The following is a 22,844-nucleotide window of genomic DNA, read 5'->3' on the forward strand; positions in this document are numbered from 1 at the left end:
TAAGGGTTAGTAGTGTTATTGTTAATAAACATGTTGAACCTTTACTTGTGTTTTGTCCTTTGTCCACCTTGAAAATAAGGGCACCGAGGTAAAACATTGGAGTGAGCAAATTGGTCAAAAGAATCAGAGATTTTAAACATTTCAACACCAGCATATTTTATTATAAGAAAGGTATGAGGATAAAAGTGAGATATTTTGGTTCAGTTTTGGTTTCAGTGGTTGTACCTCTAAATCCAGCTGCAATACAGTATAAAAGCTGACTGCTGCAATGGCTCAGTAGGCAGCATAAACACCCAAGTAAGGGGGCTCCAGGTTATAGGATGTATGCGCACTTGGAGTGTTGCGATCTGATTAAGGATACGCAGCATGGCTTTGTCAAGGGGAAGTCTTGCCTTACTAATCTGGTAGAATTCTTTGAGGAGGTGACAAAAACGGTTGACGAAGGACGAGCCGTTGATGTCGTCTATATGGATTTCAGTAAGGCGTTTGACAAAGTCCCTCATGGTAGGTTGGTACAGAAGATTAAAGCTCATGGGATATGTGGTCAGGTATCTAGATGGGTAGAGAACTGGCTTGCAAAGAGGAGTCAGAGAGTAGTAGTGGAGGGGTCTTTTTCTAGCTGGAGGTCTGTCACTAGCGGTGTGCCGCAGGGCTCGGTACTGGGACTTCTTTTTGTAGTGTATATAAATAATTTGGAAGAGGGAGTAGAGGGTGTGATCAGCAAATTTGCTGATGACACCAAGATGGCTGGATTGGCGGGCAGTGAGGAGCAGTGACTGGCAATACAGCGGGATATTGATAGGCTGGTTGATTGGGCAGATACGTGGCAAATGGAGTTTAATCCGGATAAATGTGAGGTGGTGCATTTTGGCCAGAATAATGTAGGGGGAAGTTATATGATAAAGGGTAAGCCTGTAAGGAGTATAGAATCGCAGTGAGACCTGGGGGTGCAAGTGCACAAGTCTTTGAAGGTGGCAGTGCAAGTGGAGAGTGTGGTGAAGAAAGCCTATGGTATGTTAGCCTTTATAGGAAGGGGTATAGAATATAAGAGCTGGAGTCTAATGTTGCAGTTGTACAGAACGTTGGTTAGGCCGCATTTGGAGTACTGCGTCCAGTTCTGGTCGCCTTACTACCGGAAGGACGTGGAGACTCTGGGGAGAGTGCAGAGGAGGTTTACCAGGATGCTGCTTGGTATGGAAGGACTGGGGTATGAGGAAAGATTGAAGTAATTGGGGCTCTTTTCCCTTGAAAGACGCTGACTGAGGGGGGATCTAATAGAGGTATATAAAATTATGAAGGGTATAGATAGAGTAAACAGAGGTAAGCTATTTCCTATAATAGAAACACATAGGACAAGGGGCCATTGACTTAAGGTGAGGAGGGAGAGGTACAACACAGATATTAGAGGGAGGTTTTTCCACACAGAGGGTAGTGGGGGTATGGAATGCTCTGCCAAGTAAGGTGGTGGAGGCAAACACGCTAGAGTCCTTTAAGAGTAACTTAGACAGGCACATGACTGAGTTGGACATGGATGGATATAGGAGATCCTTTTAAATAAGGGTCATTAGCATTGGGGCGTCCCTAGTAACGCAAATGGGTATAGTATGATAATAATGTTTTTTCTCTTTTCATTCACAGGTTTTAAGTCGGTCCACCTCGTGTCCAACGAGGGGCATACACACGATGGGTCGTACTGGGGCTGCTCTTGGTTGTTCGAGATCGGCCTAGTGCTTCATGTCATTAGCGTGTGCCTAAACTGGACAAGATACCGGGCAAGACAACAGCTCAGTGACTATCGCTGATTGCTGTGCAGACACATGGATTTGGGCCAGTGTCTGTGGGAGTTTGCGCATTCTCCCCGTGCTTGCGTGGGTTTTCTCCGGGTGCTCCGGTTTCCTCCCACGCCCCAAAGATGTGCTGTTAGGCTGATTGGCAGGAATAAATTGTCCCTAAATCAGTTTCCCTCAATCTGGATGGCCATAAAACATTAGACAGGGGTCGTGGGTAGAGAGGTGGACTGGTGGTGTTGAGATGGCGGCGCGGGCTCGTTGGGCCGAAGGGCCTGTTTCCCGGGCTGATTTTGTTCTTTGTTTAAAATTCTACTTCAGAATGAGTGGGATATGAGTACATATCCCTGGCTGCTCCTTAGTGCAGTTCTAAGGGAGTGCTATCTCATTGTTGTCTTTCAGGCAAAATGTAGAACTAAGGCCCAATCTGTCTTATGCTTGAATAAAAGATCCTAATGCCACTATTCAAAGTCGAGCAGGAATGTTCTCCAAAGTTCGCCAAACAATATTTACACCTCAATCAACATCATTAAAAAATAAATTGTTTGTCATGATGACAGCACGTTATGGGATCTTGCCATGTGCAGGTTGCTGCCATATTCCATAAATTGCAACTGTGACCGTGTTATAAAAGCACTCGATTGGCCATAAAGTGCTGTGAGACATTTGGAGGTAGTGCAAGATTCTACAGCAATGCAAATTTTTTTTCGTGTAGCAAGCTTCATTTGAAATGTTCAAGTTTTGTTCGTATTAGGCTAGAGACGGAGAAACAAACTGCAATGATGCCTTGTGATTGTTTAGGTAAAGGTCTGAAGGTTCAGTCTTAAATTTTTATTACGAGTTGGGATTTCAACAACCAGTGGTCACTGCAACACTTATGACAATTCATAAGAACATAAGAACATAAGAAATAGGAGCAGGAGTAGGCCATCCAGCCCTTCGAGCCTGCCCCGCCATTCAATAAGATCATGGCTGATCTGTCGCTGCTCAGTTCCACTTTCCCGCCCTCTCCCCATAACCCTTAATCCCCTCTCCTATCAAAAACCCATCAACCCGCGTCTTAGAAATATTTAGCGAGGCAGCCTCCACCAATCAAAAATCAAACTGTCTCTTAGAAAGTCTAATGTTTGAAACAACTGAAAAAATACTTATTTTCCTAAGTTTAATACAGTTGGAAGAAATATTTAAAAACTACTTATGAAAGATTAGCTTCATTCACAGAGCTGCAATCTTTTTATTTGGCCGAGGTGATAACATGCACCCATTAATAGGTGGATGTGTATACAATTATATACAGTTAAATACACAAGTATATAGTCACACTGCATAATGCTCCTTATAAATGGAATGAAAGTTTATTAATCCAGAAAGCAAGTCCAGCTGCAAAAGCAATCAGACAGGATTTACTATCCATTTTCTGGATATACTGCCCAAAGGTTTATTTAAACCTCAAGGCAAACAGAGGCACTTTCGAAGAGATGCTGGGACTGAGCAATATGTCAGTCATTACACAACACTCAGCTACTCATTAATATTCAACAAAAATGCCAGAGAAAGCAAAATAACACGTGTAACAAAAAAAACCCCACGATGTCAGATACAAAGTGCAAGTAATTGCTTAAGTGTGAATTTCATTGCTGGGAAGATTAGAAAAGCTTGGTCAGATTGGATCACTGGCGCACTCCAGTGGTTGCTGCCATGACTGCAGAGAATTTAAAATATTGGTTAATGAAGAATGCCACTGACGCCATAGGCTTTATCCTGGCAGCATAAGCGAGCATGTGGTCCGTATCCGACTACAAACCAGTAACCAGCCACTTCTGAGTTAGCACAGTCTAGCCACTGTTACTTTGTAACCTTGTGGCTAATAATAAGTCATTTGGAATAAATATTTATCCCAATACCAACAGCAATAGACAGATCATTTGTTAATTTATCTTCCCCACTGTTTGTGGGGGTTTGCTGTGTTTTTCTTAGATTACAATAGTAATTCCAGTCTCAAGTATCTGTAAAGTGCTCTAGGATGCCAGAGGTTGTGAAAGGTGCTCTATAAATGCAAGTTACTTCTCCATTTTCTTCTTTCTACTGTAACACAGTGATGATTTGACCCATCGTGTCTGCCAACTTTTCACAAGAACAAGCCAACTCCAACCAGTTAACATGGCTCTCTCCCCGTGCCTACGTCATCTTCAGCTTCTCACTGCCACCCTGCAGTCAAGGAGGGTCCTAGCCCTTGCCTCACAGACACACTCAGTGACATACTCCAACTAATTAACAGGGACTATGCTTCATAGCATCTTAGTTTCTGATGGTATCATTGGCACATGCTTGGTTTTTTTTTGTCACAAACAGGCTTACATTAAAACTACAATGAAGTTACTCTGGAATTCCCCCAGTTGCCATACTCTGGCACCTGCATTGATAACACAATGCTATAGATTTACCTTAAACTTAATGTTGTTGCTGATGAGGATGTTTCCCTTCATAAATTCCTTCTCATTCCCTCTGTTTTCTGTGACGACAGGGTACGCATGATGTGCTGTGGTGCGCAGAATGCTGACCAGTGATTGGATCCGGGTGTGAGGATAGACGTAGGTGAGATTTGGCTCCATGATATCACTGGCTGTCAGTCTAGGATTGACCATAAACAGAATCAAACTCCAGCCTGAGACATGGTTTCAGCTGATTCTACAACTTTCTCTTCAGAGTCACTGATTGACCAGCTTGGAGTCAATGCAAAGTCTGAATTGTTACGCTTTGCCTGGAGTAGAACTGTAGAACAGTTTCTGACCCAAAGAGGGAAATCACACATCCCCCCCACCCAGGATAACAACAACACAGGCAGACATTCAGTGACTATCAAACCCCTTGGGTATCAGTTACCACTGGAGAAGAGTCTCAATAATTGATGCAAGGTCTGTGCCTCTGCATTACTGAACTCTGTAACATTCAAATTATCTAACCATTTAAATCCTGAAGTAATGAACTGCAATAAGGAGAAAAACAGATGGGATTCAGTAAAAATGAAGGATTTTGTGTCAAACGAGGAAGCTCTGTGTGCATCTCTTAAATATACATGATGAAACACTAATTTGAAATTAAATCCAATCAAATGATTCACTGATAACAATGATCAATTTTCTGGCAGAAGTAGGCAGGATGAACATACAAATTAGGAGCAGGATAGGCCATTTGGCCACATGAGCCTGCTCCACCATTTAAGATGATTATGGTTGATCTGATTGTAACCTCGACTCCACACTCCCACCTATTTCCTCTTATTTTATCTACACAAATTTATATTTAAAATCTTTATTACATTTCTCCTGTAATACTTCCTGTTCTAAGTTTCTATTTATCATGGACAGTGTTTATCTAAACATGTTACCCTGTCGTTGTACTTTCCTGTCAGTGATGGTACCATAGTACCTGCAGTATTTATATAGATAGTAGTCAATTGTAACTCACAGGATGGTTATACAAGTTAGTAATGATAAACACCTACTTATCCATTTCAGCCTCAGTCTCCCATTCGAGTAAGGGGACACCACGGAGCCCCACATGCAGGTCATAAATCCCTTTATTGAAGAAATCACCTGTCCACTTTGCCACCTAAAGAGAAGGAGGGAGAAGCATGGACATTTCTGCTACACTGCATCCAAAAGCAAAAGTCTGAACATTGTACACAAACTGAGATTGCCCTTTACCCTGCTCCTCCTCAAGCTATGAGACTCCACACCGGACACAAACATCTGCTCACTGCTGCAGTCAGGGGGGCACAAACTTAGACAATTCTAATCTAACTCCAAGTTATCACATTTACACCTTGTCCTGGACTGTCCTTTATTCTCAGTTTTTAACACGATAACTACACATTTATCGGCATTTTATTGACTCCTATTTGGACGCACACAGGCAAGCAGACAGAGACACATACCATCAACGTGACCATGATGGGCAACCCATATGTGATTTCATTGGTTGATTCAATGAGAATGACTGTGAGACTAATGGTCATACGGACCACCCCACCGAGGAATGCAGCTGCTCCAACCAGAGCAAAGGTTCCAGAATAAATGTGTGTCATCCCAATGAATCTGAGGAGACAATAAAAAACATTAAAAGTTTGTTACCATCCCCAATGCCCTTGGGATCCAATCTTGTTCCTCCCATCAGTCTCTATTCTCCACTCCCATCTTAACGGTGTGAAATGCAGATGACATTTTGGTGGCTGTTCCATTGGATATGGATTTCTGGTGCCTGTCCCCACACACTGCATGTCAACATTTCACCATCATTCATATATTTTAGGAATCTATCTTTTGATTGGTAAGAAGGTTATAATTCATTTGCTTTCAAAAGCGGAATGTTTTGGCTTCATTCTTTCAGGAAGTCACTAGTTGTTCAAATGTCTCTTTAAACATTAACTGTCTCAACAGAGATTGTAACAACAATTTCCCAGACTAAAAGCAATCACCTCAGGTTGAAGAGATTTGGAAATATACTGCAATTAACTTATTCTTACATCACTCACGTTTTCAGAACGTTTGCCACAAGTCGACCGTAGGCAGCTCCACAGAGGATCGCGGGCACAAAGAGTCCACTGGGGACCGACACACCATACGTCCAACAGGCCAGAGTAAAATAAAGAACAAAGAAAATGCTCAGAGTGACTGGACTGAAGGTTCCTGCAGAAACAAGAACAGGAAAATAGCGCAAGCAATAAAATCCTTCAGAACATCCAACAGTTTTGCCAAAAATCACAGGAGTGTTATAAGAACATAAGAACATAAGAAATAGGAGCAGGAGTAGGCCATCTAGCCCTTCGAGCCTGCCCCGCCATTCAATAAGATCATGGCTGATCTGTTGTGGCTCAGTTCCACTTTCCCGCCCTCTCCCCATAACCCTTAATCCCCTCTCTTATCAAGAACCCATCAACCCGCTTCTTAAAAATATTTAGCGAGGCAGCCTCCACCACTTCAACGGGCAGAGAATTCCAGAGATTCACCACCCTTTGAGTGAAGAAGTTCCTCCTCAACTCCGTTCTAAACCGCCTCCCCTTTATCTTGAGGCTGTGCCCCCTAGTCCTACTGTCTTTTTTGAGCGGGAAGAGTCTCTCCACCTCTATCCTATCCATCCCATTCATCATCTTATACGTCTCAATGAGATCTCCCCTCATTCTTCTAAACTCTAACGAGTACAAGCCTAGTTTATTCAGCCTCTCCTCATAGCTCAATCCCCTCAACTCCGGTATCAGCCTAGTAAACCTCCTCTGCACTCCCTCCAGGGCCAAAATATCCTTGCGCAGGTGCGGCGCCCAAAACTGCACACAGTACTCCAGCTGCAGCCTCACCAATGCCCTATACAGGTGCAGCAAGACCTCCCTACTTTTATATTCAATTCCCCTGTGGGGCAGGCTGACTAGAACCCAAGGATCTTTGTCATTGCTAGGATACATTTCTTGACAAGTTAGGCCATTATGCTCATTTCAGTTGCCTCTATTGCTCAAATTCCAGAGTCTGTTCTCCTTATTTGTCACTCACCAAATGATCAAAGTCATGGCTACGCTGAGGGAGGCCACTCAGCCATTCATGTACATTTTGTAATTCAACTGGATCATGGGTCGATCTGTACCTTAACTCCACCTATCTACTTTGGTTCCATAACCTTGCGCAACAAAGAAAAAAATCAAACTGAAAATTAAATTTTTCAACTGAACCCCGCTTCAGGAACTTTGGGGGTGGGTGGCAATGGGAGAACAGGAAAGAGTTCTAGATTTCCACAAACCATCTATAGACTCCAGTGAGTGACAGTACCAGAATAGAATGCATTGAGGGCTGGATGAAGGGGATAAGAGACTTATTCAATAGGAATTAATTACTTTAGGAATTCTCTCCTGGGATGTGGGCATCAGTGGCAAGATTTGCTGCCCATTCCTAATTTCCCTTGAAGTAAATGGCTTGTTAGGCCATTTCAGAGAACTAAGATTAGTTAATCCATTGCTATGGATCTGGAATCACATGCAGGCCAGACCAGATAATGATGGTAGATTTTCTTCCCCAAAGATTTTTTAAAAACGACAATCAACAGTGGTTTAATGGTCAACATTAGAACTTAATTCCAAATCTTTATTGAATTCAAACTCCACCATTTACCATGGTGGGATTTGAACCCAGGACTTTACCCTGGATCTTTAGATTACTAGCCCAGTGACAATACCATTACACCACCAAGAAAAAGGAACTGAGTGGGGAGGATGAACAGACAGCAATCATGGTCCACATCAGTACCAATCACACAGGCAAAAGAAGCAGTCACTTATCATTTTGGTAACTTAGCAAGCAGGACCTCAAAAATAGTAATCTCTGAATTAAAGAAGTTACTTTAAATCGTACAAAGCACTGGTTTGGCCTCAATTGGAGTACTGCATCCAGCTCTGGACCACACACATTATGAAGTATGTGATTCCACTGGTATAGAACTTTAGTTAATTAAATAAAATGGCGAAGTCAGAATTGTTCTCCTGAAAGAGGCGGCTAACAGGAGATTTGATGAAGTTTTCAAAATCATGAGAGATCTGGGTAGATAGGCAGAAACTGTTCTCAGTGGTCAAATGATCGTGGGTACAGATTTAAAGTAACTGGCAAAAGAAGCAGTGACGATATGAGAAGAAACCTTTTCACACAGCAAGTGGTTAGGAATGCACTGCCTGAAAACATGATGGATACAGGTTCAACTGAGGTGTTTAAGAGGGAACAGGATTATTATCTGAAATGGAGAATTTGCAGGGCAACACTAGCTGACCTGCTCCTTCAGAGAGTAGTACAGGCACAAGAGGCTGAAAGGCCTTCTTTTGTGCTGGAATCATTCTATGTTCTATTCTATGAACCAAACCTATTGTGACTCACCTTCCTGGTGGAAGAGTTGAAGGATGGCAGTCTCTTGGGGGTTGAAAAAGAGTGTGGCCATGTCATTGTAGGTTTGGTTGGGACAGAAGAAGGTTTTGATGCCTGAATTTATATTCCGTTCAGATAGCTGAGAGAAAAACAAACAAAGTATAATAAAACACATTGCACTGTAACAAGCTTTGAGCTGAAAGGAATAGGAGCTCAGGAACATGAACCAGCAGCCCAGCTCTGTCACAGAAACCCCTCGTTCATACAATGAAATGAGTCAAAGACTCTCGCTACTAGGGATGACTGGAACAAACTGATCTCTCATCCCTACAAAGAAATACAGCAAAGCACTTAAGAACATAAGAAGTAGGTGCAGGAGTAGGCCATCTAGCCCTTCGAGCCTGCCCCGCCATTCAATAAGATCATGGCTGATCTGAAGTGGCTCAGTTCCACTTTCCCGCTTTCTCCCCATAACCCTTAATTCCCCTGCCTACCAAAAACCTATCTACCCATGTCTTAAATATATTTAGCGAGGTAGCCTCCACCACTTCAACGGGCCGAGAATTCCAGAGATTCACCACTCTGAGTGAAGAAGTTCCTCCTCAACTCCGTTCTAAACTGCCCCCCATTATCTTGAGGCTGTGCCCCCTAGTCCTGTTGTCCTTTCTGAGCGGGAAGAATCTCTCCACCTCTAACCTATCCATCTCCTTCATTATCTTATACATCTCTATAAGATTCCCCCCTCATCCTTCTAAACTCCACTTAAAGGGCAAAGCACTTAAACGTTACTGAATTCGGGTCACACTGACACATCTGAAAGTGTCAACACAGAGCTAAGCAATGTAAATGTTTTAACAAAGCTGAAGGTCAAATTTTAAAAACTTTCAGCTGGATCAGGGGATAAATTATTCAATTGCATAATAAAACCATCAACTTTCCAAAACCTATACAGTGATTATGAACATGTCAGTGACACACTCACCTGTAATGTTGTGTTGTGCATTTGCGAAGAGATGTCACGACATTCTCCTAATGTCATGGAGGCTATAAATACTACCATCGTTGTTACCATAACGACCAGCAGACTCTCCAAAACCCTGAGGCCAAAGAGATAGATAGAGGCACAAGCAAACTCTTACATGATATTCCACTTTAAATGGAAGATAAATGGACACGATGTGTTTCACTGCGGCAGGCTGATTACACCAAATCATTGAGGTATTTGCATCACCAGGAGCAGTAAATACCATTTTTACACCCAATACCCAAAGGGGAATGCATAGCTGTTAATCTCAGGTAGGTATAGGTTCAGATAGGTGCTGTTGAAAACTTTGGGTAGCATGGGGCAGCGCATGAGGGTGAAAATTGGATAAGCTTCCAGTTGTGGCTCAGTGTTGCAGGCTGGAAGGCACTGATTGAAATCTCTACATTGACAGACTGCTAACACCCACTGCCAATACAATTTGAAGCATTTGTGGAGGTGGGAGAATAGTGCTAACCAACACCTATGGAACTGAACCCCAGCAAAACACAGATCAGTAGATATAGGAAAATAAATCAATAAGCTTAAGAGTTGAAAATATGAACAGAGTTTAAGAAATGGATGCTGAGAGTTTGAAAAACTTTCTCAGCCTCACTCACTTACCGGACAAACTTGGCTTTGGGGTGCACGTTGCGCATACGGTACTTCATTAGCCTTCTATTCAGACAGTTAAACAGAGCTCCCAAGAGTCCGCCAATCACACCCATGATGACAAAGAAAGCGAGATCCACTGCTGTCCATAAATGACATTTTTTGTCTCCATCTGCACACTAACACACATTGCCATCGGCAACCAGCTGGACACTAGCTGACATCATGATCAAATAAAACACCCAGACACCAACTGACACTTTACCACAATCACAACTCAAAAGAGATTTATCAAGTGGCCAACTACCAGTGCAGAACATGATCATCAGAGCTTTGTATGAGGCGTATAGGGGAAACAAGTGCACTTTCTGGCCACTCTGTTTAAAAACTTGATGAGAGAGGGGGACTGACAAAGAAAATTGTCACTCTTTGAAAAGATATCCTGGGGTGTATTTACATCCACCTGAAAAAAAGGTGCCTCAATTTAGCATCTTGGCATGTACTCCAATATTTTATTGCAGTGACAGCCTACAGTATATGCTCTAGTCTCTGGTTTGAGACTTCTGACTTAGTTGCAGGATCACTATCCATTGAGCTTAGCTGGCTTTAATAAATCAACATTTTCAAACAATACTAAAGTTTTCTTCCAATATGCAACAGAGCTATAATTTGCAATTAGTGAATCAGCAATACATCAGAACAATAACCTTACTCATTTTGCCAGACTGGGGAAACAGTTGTCAGTTGCAGAGGAGTTAGCAGCACTCTTGCCTGAGTCAGATGGTTGGGGGTTCAAGTCCCACTCTAGAAACTTGAACACGGAAAACTAGGCTGTCACTCCAATGCCGTGCTAAGGATGTACTAACCTTCCAAAGAGATACTGGTGGAGGCCTTTAAATCCTTCACAGGTGGGTATAAAAGGTCCCACTGCACCGTTTCAGAAAAATTATACTGAGCGTCCTGGCCAACATTTATCTCTCAATCAACATCATTAAAAAGTAGATTACCTTGTCATGATTATCCACTGCTATTTGTGGGTCATTGCTGTGTGCAAACAAGCTGCTATATTTCCTACAGTACAACAGTGACTACATTTCAAAAGTATTTAATTAGCTGGAATATACTTTGGGACGTCGGGAATGTGAAAAGTGATTTGTATTGTTTTTTTTTAATTAAAAATCAATATTTAGCTCTGCCCATGGACATCAAATCCTTGTGATATTACCCATCCTCAGTCAAAAAACTTCCAAAACTATGAGTATTCGGGGTTTTACAAATGGGATAGTGAAGGCTGTTACAGAAATCCCACAGAATACCTTAAACTCGCCAAAGCTGAGCAGCCCAGGTAGCTGGAAAGAACCCCAGCTCCCGTAGTGGATTCCGGAGCGGAACAGATTCAGCGTGAAGGTGGCAGACATTGAGCAGAACAGCTGAAAGAAAGTACAGCAGAAAACAATTGAAGGACAGAACTAAACCCTGTCAAAAAACACCATCTCCCCTAGCCAAAATATTACATAATTCCACACACATAGCAACGCTCACTCAGGCGAACACCACTCCCGCAGTTCCCGTAGTCAAATTACTGTATCTTTTTAAATGTATTTACAGAGTGAGGGCTTTCTTGGATAGGCCAGCATTTGTTGCCCATCCTGAATTACCCTCAGGTAGGTGATGGTGAGCTGTCTTCTTGAGCGGCTGCAGCCTCTGTGATATAGATACACCCACAGTGCTGTTAGGGAGGGAGTTCTGGGATTTTGACCCAGCGACAGTGAAGAAACAGCGATATATTTCCAAGTCAGGATGCTGATTAGCTTGGAAGGGCACTTTCAGATGATGTTCCCATAAGTCTGCTGCCCTTGTCCTTCTATATCGTAGCAGTTGACAGTTTGGAAAGTGCTCATTGGAGCCTTGGTGAGTTCCTTCAGTGCATTTTGTAAATGGTACACACTGTTGCCACTGTGTCAGTGATGGAGGGATTGAATGTTTATAGAAGGGGTAACAATCAAGCAGGCTGTATTGTTCTGGGTGGCATCAAGCTTTTGGAGTGTTGTTGGAGATACATTCATCCAGGCAAAAGGAGTATTTAATCACAGGCACGCTTGTGCCTTGTAAATTGTGGACAGGTTTTGGGGAGTCAGATGGTGAGTTTACAGACCACAAGATTCCTAACCTCAGACCTGCTCTTGAACGCATCGTATCTAGTTCAGTTTCTGGTCAATGGGAACCCCCAGAATGTTGATAGTGGGGGAGTCGGCAATGGTAATACCATTGAATGTCAGGTAACAAAGATTAGATTTCCTTTTTTTGGAAACAGTCATTCTCTGCCATTTGTATGCTGCAACATTTCTCAGCTCAAGTCCAAATATTGTCCAGGTCATGCTGCATTTGGACATGGATTGCTTCAGTGTCTGAGGAGTCACACGGATACTGAACATTGCACAATCAGCAAATATCCTCACTTCCGCCACTGTGATGGAAGGAAGGTCACTGATACAGATTGTTGAGCCTAGGACATTACCCAAAGGAACTACTGCAGTGTTGTCCTGGAGCGGAGATCATTGACCTTCAACAGCGACAACCAAGTTCTTTTGTGCCAGGTATGACTTAAGCCAGTGGTGAGATCACCACCTGATTCCCATCGATTCCAGTATTGCTTGAGCTTCTTGCTGCCACACTCAGTCAAATGCTGCCTTGATATCAAGGGCAGTCACTCTCATCTCACCTCTGGAATTCATATCTTTTGTCAATGTTTGGACCAAGGCTGATATTAAGTCAGGAGCTATCTGAAGCCAAACTAAGCACGACCAAGTTATTGCTCATCAAGTGCCATTTGATAGCACTCTTGGTGATCCCTTCCATCACTTAATTGGTGATTGAGAGTAGACTGTCGATGCACAATCCCAACCCCCCCAACCTATCCAAATAACTGTACTGTCCCCTACATGGCCTCACCCCGGCCAAACAGTATTTTGAACACACAAACAGCCTCCACAGGAGGAACTACCACATTGACCCACACACATCAGCTCTTCCCTTTGCATTTGTGGTTAATGGGCCTCACTCACCACTTTCCATGTTAGCGCCTGATTCCAGAACGAGGATCCCTCCTCCAGACTGAATAATGTCCCTCCGATTGGAGCCCCAAAAGCTGCTGCGACACCCGCTGCTGCCCCTGCTGACACAAAGTCCCGCTTGTCCCTGTGAAGCAGACACAGCCTTTGAGTTAGTGTCATAAAGTCCCACTTGAGGTCTCAGTGTCCGGTGGGGGGGCGGGCGGAAGAGAGAGAGAGAGAGAGAGAGTCTGGAAAACTAGCACTCCCAGGTTTCCTGGCCATTACAATTCTATCCTTCATCCTTCCTGCAAATGTGTCCAAAGGTTCCCCCCACCCCAGTTAGCAGTTACATCCTGAATCAGCTGAATCTTAATATCTAATCATCATAATCAAGATGGAAGCTCAAAGAAATGGAGTGTGCAGTATTACACACTTTTCTCTGGAAGCTGCACCAAGGGGGAAGGGTGAGGTTCCTGCCAGTTATAGTGAAATCAGCTGATCAAGTGTCAAGTGGTATCAAGCCCTGTCCTCCCATCTAATGGATGTTCTGGTCTCATCGTGTCTTTACAACAGGTATGCACAGTTCAGTATGCAGAGTCATATGCAAATTTGTTATGAAGCCAAACTACTTCCACAAAGACAAGTTTCAATATGATTTTTAAGCAGGTTGCCAATGCTCCTATGCCACCTATGGTTATGTGCCCTGCATTATATACTCAGCACGTACAGACTCCATACCAGAACCAAACCCCGTTGAATAGAACATTATGAAGATACGTGAAATGATGCTGCAAAGTGCTCAGTTTCCAAACATATTGGCCCAATTCACCACACATTTGCCAAATAGTTGTGAAAAGTTTGTAAAACATGAATCGATATGCTAATTACATTAGCTACAATCATCGGGGCTACTAATTATCAGCAACTGATTAAGTCAGATTTTCTTTTTACTGTATGGAATTCCAGAACATTCACTAGTATTTTCAGTACTTTTTTTACCACGGTCACTGGTAAAACAAGTTGTAGCATTCAGCACCAAAATTAAAACATCCAACTTTGATTTCACGTTGCCTTATTGCAATTAACAAATTATGATAGCTCCCTGGATATGTCTTATTTTGATAAAACACTTCAAATGTTTAACAAAATTCAGTTTTAGATAACTATTGACAACAGAAATTGCAATTTGTTCAGTAATTTCAAACACTCTTGGCTGTCAGATGGTTAATAACCATCTGAATGGAGTAAATTAAATGATTGAGATCCCAATAAGTTGATAATATATAGAAGACAGTTTTGTGACTCAGAATTTGAACTGAACTGAATTTCATATCCATTTTGGCTGGGAAAATAACAGGACAAATTATTATTTGAATGGGAAGCAGATTCAAAATGCATCAGTGCAGAGGGATCTGGGTGTCCTTGTGCATGAATCGCAGGAAGCGAGTATTCAGGTACAACATTTAATAAGAAAAGCAAATAGAATCTTGGCACTTATTGTAAATGGATTAGATTTAAAAGTAAAGTGCTGTTGTTACAATTATATAAGGTATTAGTGAGACCACACTAATTAGTGAGTAGTGTGTCCAGTTTTGGTCTCCTTACTTGAGGAAAGACGTGGTGGCACCAGATGCAGTTCAAAGAAGGTTCACCAGATTGATTCCAGGGATGAACCGGCTATTGTACAAGGAGAGGTTGCATAGCTTGGGTTCGTACTCACTGGAGCTCAGAAGAACAAGAGGGGATCTGATTGTGGTATAAAAAATGCTAAAGGAGACTGATGAGGTGGATGTTGAGCAGATGTTCTCCCTTGTGAGACAATCTAGAACAAGAGGTCATAGATAAAAAGTGAGAGGAGCGAGGTTCAAAATTGAGATGAGGACAAACTACTTCTCTCCTAAGGTTGTGAATCTGTGAAACTCACTGCCCCAGAGTGCAATGGAGGCAGGTCAATCAACAGATTCAAGAAAGAAAGAGATATGTTTCTGCTGAAAAGCAGGATAAAGGGCAGGCAGGAAAATGGAGTTCAGATCAGGATAAGATCAGCCATGATCATGTTGGATGGTGGGGTGAGTTCAAGGAGCTGAATTGCCTACTCCCACTCCTATTTCCTATGTTCCTATGTTCTGTTCAGAAAAATCCAGGATTGAGAAACCGTAAATGGTTCCTACCTGTCACTGCGGAAATATGGGAAGTTGAACTGGATCTTGCGGAAAGTGATGCTTTGAAACTATTCAGAAGAAGAAAGCAAAGCAAGCATCAGTAAAACACTGCAATACACAGAAACCCCTGAACTTCATATTGCCCCACCCCACATCCTTCTCTACCTCACCCATATCACTGTATCCACCAACTTTACCCAACCCCATCTGAACCAATTTCACCCCTACATTCAAGCCAACCCTATTCACTTCCATTTAACCTACTATGCAACCCACCCTTACCCCACAACCTATACAACACCTTGCCTTTCAACCCACAATCCAAACAGCCCATCCTGTCCGGCCCCACAGCACACCCTTTAAATGCACCTTCCAAACACCACCTCCACTACCCCTCCACCAACCATAATCCTCCAATACAAGCCATTGTGTCTGTCTGGGCATCACTTTGGGCCAGTTACATAAGCAAATCAGAAGCATGGCAATTTCAAACCAGAGGCGCAGTAAATTTGTTGTAAGACCAGACAGAGAGGGATTGGAGTAGTGGTGGAACACTGGTTTGGGATGGGGCAGAAGAATTGGGAAATTAAATTTAGTTTTGCCAACTGATCTAGATTTGGTTAGTGATCTGTTTTTTTTAGGGAGGTAACATCAGGTAATGATGGCCTCATGAAACTATTTTCAACTCTCCAAAGATTGCTATTTCAAACAACAGAACAAAACGAATTCCAGCAATAACCAACTGGACAATTTGGAGGTACTAATGATTGAACAATGTTGTAACCCAAACACAATACATCTAAACACTGAGGTGTTTCGTTGCCGCTGGCTCCGATCACTCACCTGGGGCAGTCCTGCTCCCACCACTGCTCCACTGTGAATCATTGGGCCTTCTTTCCCCACAAATAGCCCTGGAATAGAAGATGTACACAAAGCATCAGACATTGTCTGCAACAAGGCGAATGGGGGGCACAGCACTCTGAACGGTTACATTTTGTGTCTACTGGCTAGGATTCATCTCTTGTGGTGCAGGGGTGTATCAGTTCAAACGATACATGAAGAGGGGATGACCAAGTGCCCTCCCAGAGACAGGAAACATTGTTTCTGCTACCTTCCAAGGGCCCACAACAATTTAACTCTCATTTGCACAAACTCCCAAGTCTGATAAAAGCACATCTGTATTTTGTTGTGCATCAGTACTGCCTACAAGGACAAAACTAAGCCTCACGTAATACTTTTTAAACAGTGTTCAAGTGCACTCCAGCTTGAAATTTGCTTCAGGCTCAGCTTATACACAACAGACAGATTGTACATCTCAGTGGAGGGAGTTAGGAGATCTTTATTATGAGACTGTAATTGAGTCATGCAACAGATCAAGTGGTGGTGGAAGGCTATTAGAGATGGGTCAATGCTCACATCCCAATAATAAAATAAAGAGCAGGGAAAATAAAACCCTACCATCACAGCTTGCTGACTCACCGTGATCTTTCCATCATTTGTTTTTAGTGCCATTAAAATGAAACCAGTAGCTTATTGGTAACATTTAAAAAAATACACTGTAGAGACGAGGCAGAAGCCAGATAGGCCGCCAACAGTGGAGGGTATAACCAAACTGGAACAAAACATAATTGAGCAGGGCAGAGAGCCTGTACAGTGCATTTTACTGAATAACTAAGCAGTTCCGGTACAAACAGAGTTTTACTGCCAGAACCTTTTAATAAAAGAGTCCGACCTCCATTAGCATCAAATGAAGTAGAATAAGCAAGAGCTGATAGCCATTAGCACAGCAGTCTTCACTTTATAAAGCCTGTGGATGTCACTCAGGCAGAGCAACAGGATGTCAAGTCTGCAACCAACACAGTGGGAATAAAAGATCTTTTATTGCTGTAAAAAGGTTCCACACAAAACGTCAAGCTGTCTTTATCTTGGATTCTGATGCATATTTTCTGTATCATAGGTGTTGCTTGTTATGATGAAGAGGTTTACCACATAATCCTGAGCTTGCATCACATACAGAGACTTCTTTACCTCCAGCCACGCAGAATAGCACGCCCACTGCTTTACAGACCAGGGTCCGCAGCCTCACAATCCCAGGGATTTTTACCCCATTTAGGTAACATTTGATTTCGGGAATTCCAGATCCAGCTGCAACGGGCTACGAGACAGAAAGACATTTTTCAAATCAAAATGACGTCTTTCCCAGCTCTGGCTAAATTACAGCAAGAACAGAACACAGGCCGGTAACATAGTAACAACCAACCTCGTCCCTGCAAAGATAACAAAATTCCTTTTGAGTTTTTGGGCAGGAAGATGGTGGTGTTCAATTGTCATCAGTTGATAGCAAGCGCACTGTCCTACTATCCAGAGATGCACCAGTGGGTACAAGGCACCAAGTACCACAGCTGCCTGAATACAGCTAGTCCTCAACTTCACAACATTTGAATTGCAACAGACCACACTTAGTGTTTAAAAATGGACATTGTTTAAAATTTACAAAGTTGATTTTGATTTTATAACAACACCAACTCTTCTTTTTAAATATGATTTATAAATTTGACAATTTGAACAAGCTCAGGGAAACTTCCTGCCAAAATACTAAGGTCCCTGCATCCTTCACTTCACCCAGCCATAACTCCAAACTGGCAGGTTGCTATAGAGAACGATCACTGTGGCCCGCCCACCAGCAGTGTTACAGAGCCCAGAAAACTGTTTTTGAAAACTGGGAACTAAGGCTGCAATTTACTGGCAAAAATCCTGACTTGTCCCACTGGCTGATCTCTCATTGATTAGATAGAACAGTACAGCACAGTACATGCCCTTTGGCCCTCAATGTTGTGCAGAGCTATGACCAAACCCAAGATCAAGCTATCCCACTCCCTATCATTCTGGTGTGCTCCATCTGCCTATCCAATAACCGCTTGAAAGTTCCTAAAGTATCCAACTCCACTATCACAGTAGGCAGTGCATTCCACACCCCAACCACTCTGAGTGAAGAATCTACCTCGGACATCCCTTCTATAACTCCCAACATGAACCTTATAATTATGCCCCCTAGTAACAGCTACATCCACCCGAGGAAATAGTCTCTCTACGTCCACTCTATCTATCCGCCGCCTCATCATCTTATAAACTTCTATTAAGTCACTTTTCATCCTGATTACAATGGGATCTTTTGTGCCTGCAACATGTCAGTTCCAAAGAATGGTTGCTGTGGCCTCTTGGCAGAGGTCTGAATGAATTGGGGCAAATATCTAAAACCTGCAGAAAGCAAGGCTGCAATTTCCCAGTAAAAATGCTGTCTTACCCAGTGACGGAACCAAATCCCTATTTTTAACATTGTTCCTATGGAGAATTTTAGGGAGTGGGATAGCTTGATCTTGGGTTTGGATATAGCTCAGCACAACATTGAGGGCCGAAGGGCCTGTACTGTGCTGTACTATGTTCTATGAGAAATTGGTTCTAACTTATGGCATTTTGACTTGCGGATTCCAGGAACCAACTGTGTCGAAGGCCGAGGACTGCCTGCGGTTAATTTTAATGTAAAACATTAAGACAAGCCAAATGTGGTGGAAATGCACTTGTAATTCTTACCTCAATCAGGACAAACAGGCTGGCCAGGAAGATGAAGCCCATGTTGAATGCAAGGAGTTCAAGGAGGGACAGTGCGAGACAACCCCTCTCACTGCAATCCTCCACCGCTGCAAGGCATGAAGTTAGGGAAAATACATAGCACAGATACTGTCACAATACCTTCAGGATCACAGATTTCTTCTACAAGCATTGTAATCTAAACTTTAGAAAAATAACAAGTGGAATTGGCAAGAAATATGGGACACTGGGGAAAACAATGAACATGAACAGATCTTCAAAAGGCAATTCCCAACACATCACCATGGGAAGGGGAAATAATCTCACCCTCTATTCCACGATTCACTTTTAAAATTAATTGATCCTTAGGGCATGGGCACTGCTGCCAAGATGAGCATGGTATGCGACTTGGTTCGACATTCTGACACAGCGTCGTTCCCATGCTGCCCTAATCCTTCTGGGTAGTGGAGACAGTGGGTAGGGAAGAAATCTTGGCATGTTGCTCCAATGCATGCTAAGGATCATACACACTGCAGCTATAATGCATTAGTGGAGGCAGTGGATAACGAAGCTGGTGAAGGGTACCAATCAAATGGCTGCTTTGTCCTGGATTTTGTCAAACCTGATAGTTGTTACTGCACTGATTCACGTTTATGATTTGTGCCTTTGTGGTAGGGGTTGAGGCTTTGGGCAGCCAGGAAATAAGCCACTAAGCAGAGAATATCAACCTCAGATCTACTCTAGTAACAACTGCATCTGTGTGGTTAGTTCAGTTTATGATCAATGGTGATCCCTATCATGTTGATGGGGGTTTCAGTGACAGCAATGCAAATCAATGTGAAGGGAACACAAGTTGGCCTCCGAGTCTGAGTTGCATCCATTCAATTAGACCATGGCTAACCTGTACACTCACTTTGGTTCCATCACATTTTCTGAGGAATTGCGAATGGAGCTGAACACTGGACAATCATCAGCAAACATTCCCATGTCTTACCTTATGGAGGAAGGGTCACTGATGACACATTGAAGATTGTTGGGCTTAGGACACTGCCCTGAAGAAGTCCTGCAGCAATATCCTGAGGTTGAGATGATTGGCCTTCAATGATCAACGCCCAGACCATCTCTCTTTTGTTTCATCCTCCTCCAATACTCCACCACAGTTGTCCAACAGTGGAAATGCACTCCGATTCCATTACGTAAGTATAACCAGAGAATTACAGTGATTTCTTTTTCTGCTGCTGCCAGTTATGTCTGATGTACCCCAGCGATCTACTCTTGGCACCCTCCTATTTCTCATCAACACAAAGCTCTTGAGACATCATCTGAATATACATACAATGCCCAGTTCAATTTCACCATCACCTCTTTCAACCCCACCACTGTCTGTGATCAGACTGTTTGCCGGAAAGGAAAAAAAAGTCCTCAAAATTTAAATATTGGGAAAGCCAAAGCCATGCTTTCAGACCCCACCACAAATTCCACTCTCTAGCCATCATCTCTATTCTTCCCCCGGCAACAGTCCAAATCTGACTCAATTGCGTATCTAACCAAGACAAGCTTCCAACCACTTATCGACACCATCCCTGTGACTATATTTCCTGTAACACCACCTGACTCCATACCACCTCAGCTCCTCTACTTCTGCAAATTTCACCTGTCTTTTGTAACCTCTAGCTTTGACTATTCTAACGCATTCCTGGCCTCTGTAAACCTGAGGTCAAAACTATGCTGCCTTAGTTATAACCCGTTCCAAATCCTATTCACCCATTGTTGCTGTGCTTGCTGACCTACACTGGCTCCCAGTTAAAGTCTAAGGCTCTAAGATCTGGAATTCCCTCTATTCACCTCTACCTCAGTCTTTTTTTGATCTTGCTCTTTAACAAATTTTGTCATCTGTCCCAATATTCCTTATGTGGCATGGTGTCATGCTTTGTTTTATAATGCTCCAATGGAGCACCTTGGGATGTTTTATTACATTAAAGGTATAATACAAGTGCATATTTTCATATTGGGAGAGTCTGATCGCTTGGGAGCTTTGCCCTGATTCTCTCAGTTCTGCAAGGACTCCTTGGCCAAACGCTTGAAGTCAAAAACAGTCACTCTCAACTCCAGCTCTTTTTTGTCCACATTTGGACCAAGACTGTGTAATGAGGTCTAGATTGAACACAAGCTCAGTATCAGCAAGCATGTAACTTGTAATTAAGTATAATTTGATAACATTATTGACAACCCCTACCTTCATAGTGTCGCTTGGTGATCTAGGGTAGAGTGATGGGGTGGTTTTTGCCAAGAACAGATTTATTCTGTTTTTTATACATAGGGCATGCCTGCCAATTTTGTACTTTTCAGTTAGTAGAACAGCTTGGACAAAGGAAAAACAAGATTAGATTGTAGTTTGTAACTTCTCTTGGCTACCTGTCAATCTATATTCACATCATAGACACTATCCTTGAGTGAGCTTCTAATGTTACTACAATGAAAGGATACATTTCTCAATGATTTGGTATTTGAGGTCTGAGAAAAGATGAACAAAGTAATCAATGAAGAGCCCAACCTGAAAAAAGCAGAGTCAAAGTATCACTCATTAATATCACACTGGTGGTTGACAGTTTATTAGCCGTCTCTGAACACTCCTCAGCTCTTGTCCTTTTCAAGGAAAAGCAATGTCAGCTTGATGTAGTATATGCCATTCCTGCAGGAGTTAGGAGGCCAGGGACTCAAGCCCCACTACAATACATGGGAGGCACGACAGTTAGCTCTGCTCACAGCACGAGGGACCCAAGTTCAATTCCAGCCTTGGGTCACTGTCTGTGTGGAGTTTGCAAGTTCTCCCCGTGACTGCATGGATTTCCTTCCACAGTCCAAATATGTGCGGGTTAGGTTGATTGGCCATGATAAATTACCCTTTAGTGTCAGGGCGACTAACAGGGTAAATACATGGGGTTATGGAGATAGGAACTGTGTGGGATTGTTATCAATGCAGGTTTGATGGGCCAAACGGCCTCATTCTGCATTATAGGGGTTCTATGATTCTACAAAATCTAGGATGACTTTCCACTGCAGTTACAAGGGAATGTTGCATTGTTAGAGATAATGCAAACTCAAGCAAATATTGAAAATTCCAGGCAGTATTTCAGATTCCTTACTCTCCAACATCACCAAGTACAAATTTATTGGTCATTCAACACTTTTCTTTATGGGATCTTGATATGTGTTGCCATATTCACCTGCACTTCAAAGTAAGTAATTGTACGTGAAGCATTTGACAAGCATAATAACATGTTATATATAAATGCAAATTCTGTCAAGATCATATGACCTATCCGCAAACCAGCCACATTACCCAAGTGTACCTGAGCGGTTCAGTTCAGGCAACAAGTGCTGAATGTGGAGGTCACACCATCCCATAGCAACACTAGAGAGGGACCTCAAAGCCACCCTCCGTTGTGGAAAGATTCAGTTTAAATCCAAGCATAAACACAGGACTGTTCCAGTGGTAATACATTCAAACAGGACTCAGATCATATGTCAGAACTACATCTTAATCAGTGAAATGACTGATCAAACTGGGTCCATAAATAAACAGCAAAGCGAGTCTAAAATTTACATGTAATACACATTTACAGCTGGTTGCGATTAAGGAATAAGACCTAGTGTGAGAAACTCAAATCAGCATCATTCAAATGGGAATATTAGCAACTGAATTAGCGGCATGACCTCACTGA

At 42.7% G+C, this 22,844-nt stretch overlaps 1 protein-coding gene across 3 annotated transcripts in view; it reads right to left on the reverse strand.

Annotated features, from left to right (window-relative positions):
* Positions 1-22,844, reverse strand: part of clcn6 (chloride channel 6) — a 50,987-nt gene that overhangs the window by 15,045 nt on the left and 13,098 nt on the right. For 2 of the 3 annotated variants that reach the window (XR_013889663.1, XM_080214887.1), the window contains exons 5-18: positions 21,607-21,673; positions 19,123-19,229; positions 17,560-17,686; positions 16,375-16,442; positions 15,541-15,599; positions 13,382-13,514; positions 11,633-11,746; positions 10,329-10,495; positions 9,666-9,780; positions 8,696-8,822; positions 6,322-6,475; positions 5,725-5,884; positions 5,293-5,399; positions 4,232-4,418 (exon numbers count right to left, since the gene is read on the reverse strand). Coding sequence is in view for 2 of the 3 variants with exons in the window: in XM_080214887.1 (XP_080071013.1) it covers positions 4,232-4,418; positions 5,293-5,399; positions 5,725-5,884; positions 6,322-6,475; positions 8,696-8,822; positions 9,666-9,780; positions 10,329-10,495; positions 11,633-11,746; positions 13,382-13,514; positions 15,541-15,599; positions 16,375-16,442; positions 17,560-17,686; positions 19,123-19,229; positions 21,607-21,673 (1,692 nt within the window). In the remaining variant the exon portion in view is untranslated. Of the gene's footprint in view, positions 1-4,231; positions 4,419-5,292; positions 5,400-5,724; positions 5,885-6,321; positions 6,476-8,695; positions 8,823-9,665; positions 9,781-10,328; positions 10,496-11,632; positions 11,747-13,381; positions 13,515-15,540; positions 15,600-16,374; positions 16,443-17,559; positions 17,687-19,122; positions 19,230-20,113; positions 21,462-21,606; positions 21,674-22,844 lie in introns of those variants that run through there. The other variant, XM_080214888.1, reaches the window with a different exon arrangement.

This window comes from Carcharhinus amblyrhynchos, chromosome 30, assembly GCF_965287045.1.
Source record: "Carcharhinus amblyrhynchos chromosome 30, sCarAmb.v2.hapA, whole genome shotgun sequence".
NCBI classification, from domain to species: domain Eukaryota; kingdom Metazoa; phylum Chordata; class Chondrichthyes; order Carcharhiniformes; family Carcharhinidae; genus Carcharhinus; species Carcharhinus amblyrhynchos.